The following is a 15,340-nucleotide window of genomic DNA, read 5'->3' on the forward strand; positions in this document are numbered from 1 at the left end:
CTACAGAGAGGGAGAAGACCCTCAGGAACCAACTGGGTGAGAAGGGTGATGAGCCCTGGGACTAGCCCCCACCCTGCACTGAGAAAGAGCCTGAGACCCAGAGGCCAAGGTCACACAGGTCATTGGTGGCAGATCTGGAACATCTGGTCCTGTCCTCAGTGCTTCTCAGCCCTCCTAGAGTCCCTGCCTTGGTCCTGCCGCAGCAAACTGCCAAACCCCACTGGGAGCCAGGATGGCAGGACTTCCAGTCCCCATCTTCCCTGTCACATCTGGAGACCATCTGGAGGTGATTCATGATCTAGGAAGGTTGGGGTAAGCCATGGCCTTCTGACCTCTCCTCTGGCCTAGGTAATGGACCACCTCAGCCACTGATTTGCTGTGTGACCAGGGGCAGTGCCATCTGTCTTTGGTCTTCAGTTTCTCTATAAGTAAATGAAGGACTTGGACCCCATGGCCCAGGGCATTTCTGGGTCTCTTTGTGTGGTCTGGAGCTGCTCACAGGAGCAGGGCCAGATGGTCAGGGGGAAGGACTCTGCTCAGTCCTCTGTGTTCTGGGGGCTCCAGGATCTGCCTCCACCCATATGCAGGTGGGGTGGGGGGAATGTCACTTACACAATGGCCCTGGACACTCTGCTGAGGTCCTATACCATATCAGTAGCTTTCTGACAGGAGTGGCTCCTTTGAGGTACGCAAGACAGCATTCCCAGCCAACACAGGCCTCCCGAGCCACAGCACAGCAGCAGGTATGGGGAAAGGGGCGCTGTGGGGATACGCCGTGTGTCTATAAAAGGGCCTGTGTGTTTGTCTTGTCAGTGGGAGAGAGGTTGAAGGGCTTCCTACGTGTGACTGTATGCTTGTTTTAATTTTTTACTCCTTAGAGTACTACTGAGACTGAACATCTTCCTTTTTTAGTCATTTTTATATCTTCTTAAAAGCTGCTTGTTATTGTCATTTATTTTTCTCATAATTTAAGACCTCTTTGTATGATACTTTTATATCACAAATTTTACAAAGGTAATTCCACTTTTTGTGCTTTATCTTTTAAACTTATTTGGGGTTATTTAAAACAAAAACATAAATATTTCATTTTGAAGTCAATTTATCAATATTTTCCCTCATGGTTGGTTTCTGGCTTTCATCTGCTGCTTAAAAAGCTTTTCTCCATACCATGAAAATAAAAAAGATTTACTCATATTTTTTCCTTAAGGAACTCTTTATTGTTTTCCCTCTTTACAAAAGTGATGCATGCTTGTTGTCAAAAGTAAAAGGGCAATAAATTAATTTAGGTAGGTAGTATCTTTATGAGTTTTTCTATCTAAGAACAAGGTATCACTCTCTCTCCCCCTATTTATTTAACTTTCCTTTTGTGCCCCTCAGCAGAGATTTATAATTTCTCCACATAGGTCCTAGTAAGTTTATATCTAGAAAATCAACTTTTCTTGATGCTGTTGGGAATGGGATATTTTCTTTCATTATATTTTCTACTGGTTGTTGGTATAAAACAAACTATTTATTTTTGGATGTTATTTTAAAACTGGTTGTCATTCTTGATCTAAAATTGAATAAAATGGAAAAGATTTGTTTCCTTGTGAAGACTCTGCCATATCCATTTCTCTCAGGGTTTTCCACCAGCGTGAATCTGAGGATGCTTGATGTAGTTCAGCATTAACCTTGACAGTTTACTACATCCTTATTAGTATTTTCCTTCACTATGGACACTCTGATGCTGACTAAGTTGGAAGCTAAACCTGAAGGCTTTCCCACACAAATTACAGACATATGGTTTCTTCCAAGTATGGACAGTCTGATGTATAATACAGTCAGAACTATAGCTGAAGCCTTTGCCACACTCCACACATCTGAAGGGTTTCTCCCCAGTGTGGCTTCTCTGATGCCGAATTAAATGAGCATTAACATGGAAGGCTTTTCCACACTCCTTACATTGAAAGGGTTTCTCTCCAGTATGGATTCTCTGATGTACAATATAGTCAGAACTACAGCTAAATGCTTTCTCACATTCCATACATTTGAATGGTTTCTCCCCAGTGTGTATTCTCTGATGCCTAGTTAGTTTGGCATTGATGCTGAAGGCTTTCCCACATTCCTTACACTGGTAAGGCTTTTCTCCAGTGTGGATTCGGTGATGATCAAGTAGGTTTCTTTTAGAAGTAAAGCATTTCCCACACTCATTACATTCAAAGGGCTTCTCCCCAGTGTGAATCCTCTGGTGCTGCATTAGTTTTGCATTAACGTTGAAGGCCTTTCCACACTCATTACACTCATAGGGCTTCTCCCCGGTGTGGATTCTCAGATGCTGCCGAAGCTGGGAGTTACACCTGAAGGCTTTCCCACATTCTTTACACTCATAGGGTTTCTCACCCGTGTGGATTCTCTGGTGCTGGATTAACTTCCCTTTGACGCCAAAGGCTTTTCCACATTCAGTACACTCATAGGGTCTCTCCCCTGTGTGAATTCTTTGATGCTGAATGAGTTTTGCATTATTACTAAAGGCTTTTCCACACTCCTTACACTGATAGGGTCTCTCTCCAGTGTGGATGCTCTGATGCTGCCTAAGCTGGGAGCTGCACCTGAAGCCTTTCCCACACTCATTACATTCATAAGGTTTCTCTCCAGTGTGGATCCTCTGATGTTGAATTAATTTTGCATTAACATTGAAAGCTTTCCCACAGTCATTACACTCGTAAGGTTTCTCTCCAGTGTGGACTCTCTGATGTGTGATATATGCAGAACTGCAGCTAAAGCCATTCCCACACTCCTTGCACTGATAGGGCCTCTCTCCTGTATGGATTCTCTGATGCCTACTCAGACTCCCATTAACGCTGAAGGCTTTCCCGCACACCTTACACTGATAGGGCTTCTCCCCACTGTGGATAGTCTGATGTGTGATATAATGGGAACTGTAACTGAAGCTTTTTCCACACTCTACACATTTGAAGGGCTTCTCCCCACTGTGAAGTCTTTGATGCCAAATTAATTTTGCATTAACGCTAAAGGCTTTGCCACACTCCTTACACTGATGGGGCTTCTCCCCAGTGTAGCTATCTTGATCCTGATTAAGTTGAGAGTTACACCTAAAGCTTTCCACTAATTCTTCACATTTGAAAGGTCTTTCCCCGGAATTAATTATTTCATGTTGAATAAGTTTTGTGTCAAAGCTGAAGGCTTTCTCCAATCCTGTACACTCAGGGGACTGCTCTCCAGTGGAGATGGTATGACACTGATTCAAGTTTGGACTTTGCCTAAAGAAACACTCCTCCACGAGGCTTATGTTGTCTTTCACTGTCCCATCAATGACACTCCTGTTTTCTTTCTCCATACTTCCTACTGAGTGGACTTCCTGCTGTTTCTCTAGAATATAAGTTTCTGAAAAGTCTGTTTCCTGGGAAGAGTTCCCTTGAAGTTCAAATGATGTATTATGTTTTTCTTCATACATTTCTTCTGTCAAATTACTGTCAGTCTGGATATCAGTATTTACTATAAAAAACAGAAAACATAAAATATCATGTAAGAACCATGTTAGAAAAGAAAAAGGACTGTGATAGAAAGAAAAAAGGATCAGGGTAATCAAGGGGCAGGGGGCTCTTTAAAATCACCAGACTAGATCAAAGAATCTAAAGTTCATCCATAAGGTGGAATAACATGCAGCTGTTATAAAATGAAATAAATCTATATGTACTGACATGAAAAGATGTCAAAGACACACTGTTAAGCGGAAAAACAAGTTGAGAAATGGTATGTAGAGTATCTTCCATTTGTGTAAAGGAGAGTAAAAAGGGCTGACATAAACACATATATTTGAATATGCCTAAAAAACTACTGCAAGAATACACAAGAGACTGAGCAAACTGGCACAGGAAGTTTGGGAGACTTCCCCACTGCTCCCACTTTATGCACTTTTTATACTGTTTTGAGCATGTACCAATATTACAAATTTTAAAGTAATGATTTTAAAAGATCACCAGTCTCTAAACCAATAACCAGTAACAAGAAGGTTAAAAGTGACAGCAGTGGAACAAAATTCTAGGTCTTATCTGCCAGATCAGCATTCTTTACATCACACCATACTTTACTACACTCTTCAGTTTCTATTAATAAAAATGGAAACTGCTTAAGAAGGAGAAGGCACAGAATCCAACAACATGTGGCAATAAGGGATGACAGGTATTAGCACTAGGAAGCAAATGGGAACAAATCTTGTTTATTTTCTTAGAAGTTAAACTCTAGGCTTTCCAAAACTTCTTTAACTTCTTTTTTCTCTACTTCAGAAAGGCTCTGTTCAGGCCCATTTGATCCCTTTGATCCCATCTCTTCCCACCCCTCCAGAACACTGCTGCATTCTCCTTGCCTTTCCTTCTACCTCTTCCCTCAATCCTAAAATTGGTCATTCCCTAAAATTCTTTCTGTAATCTTATTAGCCTTTCTATAATCCCACAGTCCTAGTAGAGCCAATTATCTCTACATTTATTCTCCAATTTCTCAAAATTGGCCCCAAAATGCTTCCTTTATTTTTTCATCTCTCATCTCTCCTCAACCACATGTAATATGCCCCCTACCCCAGTATTTCATTATAATTGTCCTCAACAGACCCAAATGACCTGGACTTCACTAGCAACCATTTTCAAAATAATATTGGTCTTTTCCTGATTATAGAAATAATATTCACTGTAGTATCAGAAATTTACAAAGAAAAAAATTCAAATTACCTGGAAAATTTTTTTAAAAAATCAACCCTGCTGACATGGGTCTTGTGCCCTGTGATTTCCCCTTCTGCCTGCCTAGAACCCATTTGATTCCTGACCCCAATTAACCTACATACACTGACTAGATGAATGTTTCTATCCTCACCTGACATCATGATGGGCTGTTCAAAGACTTCAGGACTGTCTGTTGCCTATAGAATGAAATCCAGACTTCTTTGACTAAGAATCTCCACAATATCACTTTCATCCCCCTCTATATGTCAAGCACTTTAAGCTCTCCATTTCCAAAACATGTCTTCCTTGGTCAGTGAACATCTGGTTGAATGATTACAAGGAACAAAAAGCCACTGAAACCATCTTTTAAAAAAAGACGATTCATCAAAAGGATGCAAGAGTATCTTATGGACCCCAAAGGCAGGAAGTAAAGCTGGGCCTCATGGGAGATGGGAAATCACCTGGCAGCTACTCTGCGTGAGCCAATGGGAACCTCACTATTTCAAGAGTGGTCTGCAAACCAGAAGCACTGGCATTACCTGGGAACTTAACAGAAATGCAGAATCTTGACCCTGCCCCAAACTAACTGAATGACAATCTGCACATCTGCAAGACGCCCAGGTGATGCATTTGTTCATATTTTGAGAAGCACCAAATTGATAGCATTACTTCCTCCCACCTTATTTCCTACAGCTTATTATATATAGCTTTCTCCCCCTCAAATAATAATAATAATAGTAATAATAATAATAAAAACAGAATTTAACTGAGCACACACTATAAGCTAGGCACTTGGTACATGTTATCTCATTTTATCATCAAACCTAGCACCATTACCTCATTTTGTAATTATTATTCCATTTTCAAGGGTGAGAACACTAACTCTTAGAGAATGCAGATAACTGACCTGCTCAAAGTCACACAACTAGGAAGTAGCACAGTTGGGATTCGAACTCGGAAAGTCTACTCCCAAGTCTAAGTAAAAAGACTTTTAATTCTGTACCCTTCACATTAAGTGGACAGTGCTTAGAAAGTAGCAAGGACCCAAAAAAAGTACTGAATCCATTCATTTTGTCTGAGAAAGGTAGAATTCCAAAATTAGGATTGAAAATAATTACAATAAAGCATTTGAAAAAAGATCTCTTCCTGGAATTAGAAAAAAGTATCAAACTATGAAAATAGAAAGATCTCAACTGTTCCTATCTCTAGAAATCATCAAAAATTATTTAAATGGGGCTTCCCTGGTGGCACAGTGGTTAAGAATCCACCTGCCAATGTAGGGGATACAGGTTCGAGCCCTGGTCCAGGAGGATCCCACATGCTGAGGAGCAACTAGGTCCGTGTGCCACAGCTACAGAGCCTGAACTCTGGAGCCTGCAAGCCACAACTACTGAGCCCGTGTGCCAAAATTACTGAAGCCCGTGTGCCTAGGGCCTGTGCTCCGCAACAAGAGAAGCCACCTTAGTGAGAGGCCTGCGCACCACAGCCAAGAGTGGCCTCCACTCTCTGCGACTAAAAAAAAGAAAGCCTGCATGCAGCAACAAGGGCCCAACGCAGCCAAAATTTAATTAATTAATTAATTAATTTTAAAAAATTTAAATGTTACTCTGTACGGTTAGCCAATAAATGTGGCACGCTTATATCTTGCTAAAGCTGACTTTCTTCCTAAAGGATTACACTTTCCAGCATAATGGGCAATGTGTGCCTCCTTACCAGTCCAGAGGCCCTGGGGGCCTGTGCCTGTTCCAGAGGCCAGTGGAGATGGGCCCTCCAGCTCACCTCCTCCCTCCAGCTGTGAGATCACAGTAGGTTTGAGAAGGGGAAATCCTGTTTTGGGGAAAGGAAATAGGAAAGATAGGTGAATAATCTCCCACAGCTGATTTCCTAAACCTCTTCTCAGATTGTGTCAGCAATGGGGAGGGAAGGAAAGAGCCCCAGAGGGTCCCATGCCTAAGAACTATGGGAAAGTGGCAGGGGGGTGGGAGGAAGAGGCTTGAGAAGATGCAGGAGGTGTTGGGGAGGGCCCAGACTGTGAGACCTCATGCAGGGCAAACAGGGAGATTCTGCCTAAAGGGATAGGTACCGTTTTTTGACCAGGGCCTAAAATATTACAAGTACACCGAGATCCTTGGAAACACTCAAGATATCCAGGTAGGGTGAGGGGGAACCTGAAGGTAATGCTGTAGAACAGGAAGTTACTTTTTTTCCATGCTGTGTCCAAAACACAGCCTCTATCGGGTGGATCAAGAGTGCACAACAGTCCCAGTAAAGTCCTATATTGGCCCAAAAAGGGCTTGGGGTTCACCCTTCCCAGCAACCCCGGGTCTAGGGGATTAGGAATCAGCCCCTGAGGTTCCCACTCAGTAAAGGATTACCAGAGGCCCCACCTGCAACCAGTAAGGGGAAAGGAAGCCAGGAAACCCTAATCAGCAGAGTCTGAGTCCCCGGGGGAGAAAGGCCTTACCCAGGGAGGCCACATTCCCATAATTCTCCAGCATCACATCCCTGTACAGAGCCCTCTGTGCAGGGGACAGGCCATCCCACTCCGCCTGGGTGAAGTACACAGCCACGTCCTCAAAGGTCACCGACTTCTGAAACAACAGGTTCCTGCTGCCCTAGGGGCCAATTCCATGGCTCATGCCCTAGGTGAGGGGCAGAGGGCAGTATGAGGGCTTGAGGAGGGGCTTGTGAAGAGCACAAAATTAATAACAGGCGGAAAGATTTGAGAAAAACACTTGGAAGGTAAAGCATGGAATATCTGACCTGGCTCACAGCAGAGAAACCTCATGCCATATTTCACACTTACAAAGGATGACATAAGTTGAGATGAAAGAAAAACACCTCCCATGACCAAGTTTCCCTAACGCAACTGCTTTCTTTCAGTCAGGCCATGCCCTCACTGGCGGAAGCAGCTTTGGACCCACCCCCCGGCCTTTCCACTTCCTCGCCCTCGCCCTCGCCCTCAAACCTCAAGCTGCACCCAAAGAACAGCCATGGCTTCCATCTCACCCAGCCCCACCTGATTTCTATCATGGACCCCCTACAAAAGGCTGTATAGCCTCTGCTCCAGCGCCTTCAGCAGAGGAAGCTCAGTGCTGCCCAGATCGGCTGGGCACCGCCGAGGTGGAGGGAGGGGTGAGAGCAGGCAGCCCATCCTGCTTGCAAATGGCTCTCGCTGAAAACCCATTTTCTGTTACCCTCTCCCAGTCAAGCCTCATCCTGTCCAACTTCACCCAAGACTTCACTGTCTCTCCAAGGAGGTTTGGGAAAGAAGGGAGGTCAGCCATCTTTTTAGCTGCTCCTCTGTATCACTCGGCACTCAGCACAGGCTCCACCATCAGGGCTGATGGCCGAGCCGCTCCCAGGCCCACCTCCTGGGCAGCTGCCCCTTCTGGCTGCTCTCGCTCTACCCACCTCGGCCTTCTGTAACAACCTTGGGGACACACTGGCAGCGATTTGCCTCTCAACTGCTCTCTGCCAGGACCTGTCTTACTTGATTCTACGGGCCTCCACCCATCAACAATTCTAGTCCAACTTGTGGGCACTTCTGTGAGTCATTCATAGTGTGACTTGGATAAGACAAGAAATTCTCGGTACAAAATTAAATGCCTTCGCTGTCGCCCACCATCCCCTTTTAGCCCACGACTGGTGCCTCCTCCTTAATTCAAACCTCAGCTGGTGTCACCCACCACCATCCGCGCAGGAAAGAAACCTGGGGATTCGTTCCTGACTCCTCCCTCCCCCTTACCCCACCCCAATCTTTTGACTCTTCCTCCTAGAGATTTTTATGTTAAGCATTACTTGAATTGGGTCTCCCTCTTTAGCAACTACTTGCCTTAATGAAGCCTATGTCACCTAGACCAATAGGACTCTTTCTGAAGTGGTCACCTTGCTTTTAAACCTCCCCTCAAAATTATTCCCCACACAGGCATCAGAAACCTGACCACGTTAACTTCACTGGCTCCACACGTGTCATAGGGCTGAACAGTTAAGTCACACGATGACAAGTCACTTCACTCCCCTTTGCCTTTGTTTCTTTTGTGGTAGAATGAACGCAACACAGTGCCTATCTCCCAGGGCGGCTGTCAGGACTGAGTGATCCATGTAAAGTGCTTAGTATGGTGCCTGCAGCATAGTAAGCCTCAAATGATGTAACTGGAGTTACTGTGACTATGATTATTCCCAAACTGTAGCCCATGGAGGTCCATGGATGAGCATCAGGGGGTCCATGAAATCCCTGAAATTATATGGAAATTTTCGTTTGCATGTTATTCTGGGGAGAGGATCCAGAGCTCTTATCAGAGACCTAAAGCTTGGCCACTGCACCCCAAGCCCCGAAAGCCTCTCCAGGACACAATGAGACACAAGACTTCCTGTCTTTTTTCCCTCCCTTGATCCCACTCTCCTTATGTCCCCTTCCCCTGGAATTAGAGGTGCAGCCATTCTTTATGTGGATCTGGTCCTGCTATTCCTGTTTATCTACACCCCCCTCCCTGGAATCCTAGTCCCCTGCTATCTTCTTCCATTCATGGGCAGCTTCCATGTCTCTCATTCACCAAAGCCCTCTGCTGGGGGAGCAAAGCAAACTGGTGTGCAGAAGACTATATTTCTGCCTTCCAGACACTTCTGTCTTGCCTGTCCTGGTCTCTGGCCCCTATCCCTCCATATCATCGCTCTTCCCACAAGCTCCCGTCTGGCAGGCAGAAGCATGGAGGGCCCCTCCAGCTTGCACAGCAAGGCTCACCAGATTCCCTTCTCAGTTTTCCTCAATGTGAAACTGCTCAGAGGAAGAGCTGAAGGACCCACAGCTCACCTGGGGCCAGGCTGTCAGGAGCATGGCTGCCATCATCTGGTCTCCCTCTCAGAGAAGGACTGGAGCTGAGGGAAAACAGGGGGACAGGTGTGAGACAAGCCACCCGCACCACGAACAATACAGCCCCTCACAGAAGATCTGAGATGCAGGCAGCCAGTATCCAGACAGAAGCGCGAGCAGGAGCTGCCATGGGAAGAAAGGAGCGATCTGTTCACTGGCTCTGCGCCCAGGGCTCCTCCTGGCCATGACACTGACACTCACTGCCACGGACCCTAGGATTTTTACAATTCTGGACACATATCATACACACACACGAGTGTGCATAAAATGCAGGTAGAATCTAAAGAATAATAAAACAAAGACTCGTGTAGCAACACAATGCTCTAGAACGAGCATCCCTCTCTATTATACTGCAAGAGAAGCCAGGCTGGACGGGCTGCAGCCCCAGCACATAGGCCTCAGTCAGGCCCCAGGGAGGCACCTCCTGGAGAAAGGGACAGCTGCTCCCTCCCATATGCCCGTTCCCTCACACAGCTGACTGCCCTCAAGAGTCCTGATACCTCTGTAGAGATCTTGGGAGGTTAGGCTCCTGCCCAGCCCAGGCTTACCGTGAGGAAGCTAGGTCACAAGTGAGTTACCGGGATGGCTCCTCACACCTTCCAGCCTTCTGATGGCAAAGAAGCCAAGGCCTCAGCTGCCTGAGAGAGGGGGTCACTATAGCATCCCACCCCTGGTCCCATGACCCAGCACTCCTTGTTCATTGTATTCAAGACCACATGGACTGGTTATTTTCTGATTTTTAGTGCTCCCAAAGTCAGTCTTGAAATTTTATATTTTCCTAAAATATTGTCTATATCTTCCAGAATTTAAACTTGAGTGTAGAATTATGGGAAACAGTGGCTCATGACTTTTTTCATTTCCTCCATACCTTGAGGTATTCCTTGCTTTTCCTACTTCTTCTTTGAATATATATGCTCTCTAGACCTTTTAGCCTTAGTTAATGTTATGGACTGAATGTGTCCCCCCAAAATTCGTATGTTGGATCCCTAATTTCCAATGTGACTGTATTTGGAGACAGGACCCATGAGGAGGTAATAAGGTTAAACAAGGTAATAATCTGATAGGGCGGGTACCCTAATAAGAAGAGGAAGAGTCTTCCAGAGCTGTCTCTGCTGTGAGGACACAGTGAAGGCAGCCACCTGCAGCCTCACCAAGAACCAAATCGTCTGGTACCTTGATCTTGGACTTCCAGCCTCCAGAACTGTGAAAAATAAATTTCTGTTGTTTAAGCCAGACAGTGTATGATATTTTGTTATGGCAGCCCAAGCAGACTAATAACATTAGGCTGAACCATGGTTTATCTAGTTTAATGTTGTTTTATTTTCAAAAAACTAGCTTTTCTATTTAGAACACCACTCCCTTTTCTACCTGTTTGTTTGTTTTTTTAAAATTAATTAAATTATTTATTTATTTTTGGCTGCGATGGGTCTTCGTTGTTGCGCTCAAGCTTTCTCTAGTTGCGGTAAGCAGGGGCTACTCTTCATTGCGGTGTGTGGGCTTCTCCTTGTGGTGGCTTCTCTTGTTGTGGAGCACGGGCCCTAGGCACACAGGTTTCAGTAGTTGTGGCACACAGGCTCAGTAGTTGTGGCTCGCAGGCTCTACAGCACAGGCTCAGTAGTTGTGGTGCACAGGCTTAGTTGCTCTGCAGCATGTGGGATCATCCCAGACCAGGGCTCGAACCCGTGTCCCCTGCATTGGCAGGTGGATTCTTAACCGCTGCACCACCAGGGAAGTCCCTCTACTTTTTTTCTTGGTGTCTTTTCTTTTTGGCTGCATTGGGTCTTTGTTGCTGCACACGGGCTGTGGAGAGTGGGGGCTACTCTTCGTTGCAGCACGTGGGCTTCTCATTGTGGTGGCTTCTCTTGCTGCGGAGCTTGGGCTCTAGAGTGCAGGCTCAGTAGTTGTGGCGCATGGGCTTAGTTGCTCCGCGGCATGTGGGATCTTCCCGGACCAGGGCTCGAACCCGTGTCCCCTGCATTGGCAGGCGGATTCCCAACCACTGTGCCACCAGGGAAGCCCCCTCTACTTGTTTTAAATTAAGCTCTGCTTTATTAAATTTGTTTCTTAGCTCTGTAAGAGCCACCTTATGTACCTCACCAAATCCTCTTGTCCACTCTCAGTCCAGTTCCAGAGGCTTTGACCAGCTTTGCACAGGTACAACCTACAAATGCCTCCTCAAGGGTCTACACCACACATGCCTGGCTCCTGCCCTAGGGCTTCTCTGTCCTGTGTGGGACATCTGCGAACACCTGCTAGGTCCTGAAGGATAGGGGAGTTAATGCCTGTGATGCTACCACTGACCAACAGGAGACAGAGGTCAGTGGACAAACGTTTCCCCCTTTAGGCCCCCATATGGGCAGCCATGAGATTCCAAGGCTCCTCAAAGATCCTGCAAGTCAGAGCACCAGTCGCCTGTGGAGGGGCCAGCCTGACAGCACATCCTTGTATTGGCTGTCCCTCCTTCTCCATTGCACTCTTCTTGTCTTTCACTCTGCCCCTGGGACTACATTCCCAAATAAACTGCCTGCACACAAATCTCTGTCCTATGTTCTGCTTTCGGGGGAAGCTAGACTACAAAAAACTATTTTCTACCTTCCTTGAGGCTACATGGTTCATTCATTTTCATTCTTGCTGTGTAGTAATCTAAACCTATAAATGTTCCTCTGAATACATTATTCCCTACATTCCAGAGGCTTTTCATATTTCATGTTTTAATTACTATTTTATAACTCGTCAGCAACTGTGTTTTGTCTCTGGACAAAGAACTGTTCAGGATAATTTGTTGTTGTTAATTTATTCTCTGGCCTTATTGCATGGTGTTTAAGTAACCTGATCTATTTACTTCTGCTTTACAGATTTTTTTAAGGTTTTCTTTTGTGGCTGCAGTGTCCATTTAAAAAATATTCCATGGATGCTTAATAAGAAAACTTATTCCAACATGGATGGACCTAGAGATTATCATACTAAGTGACGTAAGTCAGAAAGAGAAAGACAAATACCATATTATATCACTTATATGTGGAATCTAAAATATGACACAAATGAATTTATCTGTGAAAGAGAAACACAGACATAGAAAACAGATTTGTGGTTGCCAAGGGGGAGGGTGGTGGGGGAGGGATGGACTGGGAGTTTGGGACTAGGAGATGCAAATTATTATATGTAGAATGGATAAACAACAAGGTCCTACTTTATAGCACAGGGACCTATATTCAATATCCTGTGATAAACCATAATGGAAGAGAATATGAAAAAAGAACGTGTGTATATATATGTGCATATACCTATATAAATGAATTACTTTTGTGTACAGTAGAAATTAACACAACATTGTAAATCAACTATACTCCAATAAAATAAATTTAAAACAAGAAAACTTATCCTGTGATGGAAGAACATATAATCTATCTGAATCTAATAAATCAACTCTACCAATTTTATTATATAGATTTTTCTCCATAACCCATGATTACTTTTACCTAATTGTTTAGAGAGCCAGTAAAGAGTGAACTCTCACAAAACACTGAGCCCTTATGTATCATGGGAAAAGCCTTTCAAATCGTTAAGAAATGAATCATTCTAACACTATTTAAACTGTAGCAGAGAACAGCAAAATAAGTTTCCCAGCCCTTTTTATGATGCCAGCAAAATATGGATACAAAAACCATAAACTACTCTCATTTATGAATACTGATGCAAAAATCCTAAATATTGAGGACTAGACTCCGGTAGTTCCTTAATATGACATATCATGACTAAGAGGGATCATCCTATGAATGCAAGTAAAGTTCAATATTAGCACAGATTGTACTTTTCCACATTAATAAATCAAAGAAAAACATACTCTCCATCTCAGTGGATGTCAAAGGTGTTGGATAAATTCAATATTCATGCCTAAATTTTAAAACTTATACCCTAGGGAAACTCTCATATGTAGGTGATATACATACAAAATTATTATCAGCAGTATTTTAATAGCAAAATATTGGAGACAACTCACATGTCCACTGAGAATACACAAATAAGCTCTCATGCCATTTTTACAATGGAACATTACCCAGTAGCAAAAATGAATGACTCACAGCTACACACAAAATATGGATGAATTTAGGAACATTAATATTGAGTTATGCAAGTCCCAGAAGACTACAGACACCATGATGCCATCTTCATAAAGCTCAAAAACAAAATTTATCACATTATTTACAGACACATGTATATATGATAAAATTATTTTAAAAAATATGATTAACACAAATATGATATGTGTTATCAAAAATCAAAAATATGATTAACACAAAATTCAAGAGAGCTGTTACCTCTAGGGGTGAGCATGTGGGAACTGGGTTGGGGAGGAGCACACAGATGCAGCCGTATGGGCAGTGCTCTTCTTAATGGTGTGGTGTGTTTAATGGGTGCTCACATTACCACTGTGCTCCATAAATGCCATACTAGATGCATAACATTTAAAATACACATACTTATCTCTATGATATGAAATGATTTTCAGTGTGCAAAGGTAGTGTGCTATCTTCTGTGTAAGAAAAAAAGGGAGTATAAGAAAATACATGTGTATCTGGTGATTTGTGCAAAAAGAAACAGAAGGAAAAACAAGAAACTAAGGAGAATAGGGGCCTCAGGTGTGGATGGGAAGTAGGTGAAAGGAACCTGGGAATGGAAACAGGTTGGAAGGAAACAGTGCAGAAGGGATGAGGAGGAAATGATACTTCCCTGTGCCTTTTTGTTCTGACTTTCATAACCACAGTAATGTTTCACATATCTGTACCTGTATCTATCTATCTATCTATCTATCTATACATATGTATAAAAATCAACCAACCAGAATGGGATGGGGGGGTGACGACATCCAAAAAATACAAACAACAGTAAATAAGCCTAACTATACCATAGCATAACCACAGTAAAGTGGTGGGAAAGAAAAGAACTAAGTAACTCTGCAAAACAGTATTTTAGCTAAATTCTGTAAAGGCTAAAAAGACCTGAAGCCAAAGACTTCTTGAGGTTGCATGATTTTTAAAATCTATTTTCATTCTTTCCTATTTGGCAATTAAAACCTATAAGGCCACAAAATTTCCTCTGAATACACTACTAGCCACACTTCATGTTTTCGTTACTGTTTTATAGTATTTTTTTTTTGTAAACTTGCTTTCATGAGGGTACGAATGAGTCATTCTGGAACTTTTTGTGTATTCTAGAACTAAGCAAATCAGTATATTCTACATTGTAGAAATCATTCCCAGGTCATTGTCATCCCACCGCCCAAGAGAAGTTGGGCCGGGTTACCTTTTGGAACTGACACGGCTCCTGAAGACAGTGCCCTCAAAAGTCAGGCTTCTTCTGTAGCCTGGAGGAACTCTGCTTTTTCTGCTCTCCCACTGGCCTCGATTCACACCCTGTGTTAGGAGGGCGGGGTGCATACAGTCCATACTTGAAATGCATAAAACGTGCAGGTAAAAGCCCCTGCACGACCTCAGCATGTCAAAAGACTCATATCACCTCAGGCCGCTTCACCCCTGCAAATATTCTACCCCCTGGGTGCTCCAACACAAGTTCCCAAAAGGCGAGTAGCATCTTCCCCAAAGTGCTAAATGCTCGGGGCTTCGGGGCTGTGGCAGTAACCCGGGCTTCGCCTTCCACGAGACAGAACGTCATCGGCCACCAAGTCCAAACCGGGAGTCGAGCAGGGGGGAAGAGGCCCCCCCCCCCCCCCGGAACACCCCCCCCACCCCAC

The 15,340-nt window shown here is 44.0% G+C and overlaps 1 protein-coding gene across 2 annotated transcripts in view; it reads right to left on the reverse strand.

Moving 5' to 3' along the window:
• Positions 1-1,208: 1,208 nt before the first annotated feature.
• The window catches only part of ZNF23 (zinc finger protein 23), a 14,286-nt gene continuing 154 nt past the window's right edge, over positions 1,209-15,340 (reverse strand). Inside the window, exons 1-4 of one of the 2 annotated variants that reach the window (XM_007462968.1) lie at positions 9,529-9,561; positions 7,180-7,306; positions 6,429-6,542; positions 1,209-3,495 (exon numbers count right to left, since the gene is read on the reverse strand). In XM_007462968.1, the coding sequence (XP_007463030.1) occupies positions 1,694-3,495; positions 6,429-6,542; positions 7,180-7,306; positions 9,529-9,561 (2,076 nt within the window). In that variant the 3' untranslated portion in view covers positions 1,209-1,693. Of the gene's footprint in view, positions 3,496-6,428; positions 6,543-7,179; positions 7,307-9,528; positions 9,594-15,340 lie in introns of those variants that run through there. The other variant, XM_007462969.1, reaches the window with a different exon arrangement.

The sequence above is a fragment of the Lipotes vexillifer genome, unplaced genomic scaffold (assembly GCF_000442215.2).
Source record: "Lipotes vexillifer unplaced genomic scaffold, Lipotes_vexillifer_v1.1 scaffold70, whole genome shotgun sequence".
NCBI classification, from domain to species: domain Eukaryota; kingdom Metazoa; phylum Chordata; class Mammalia; order Artiodactyla; family Lipotidae; genus Lipotes; species Lipotes vexillifer.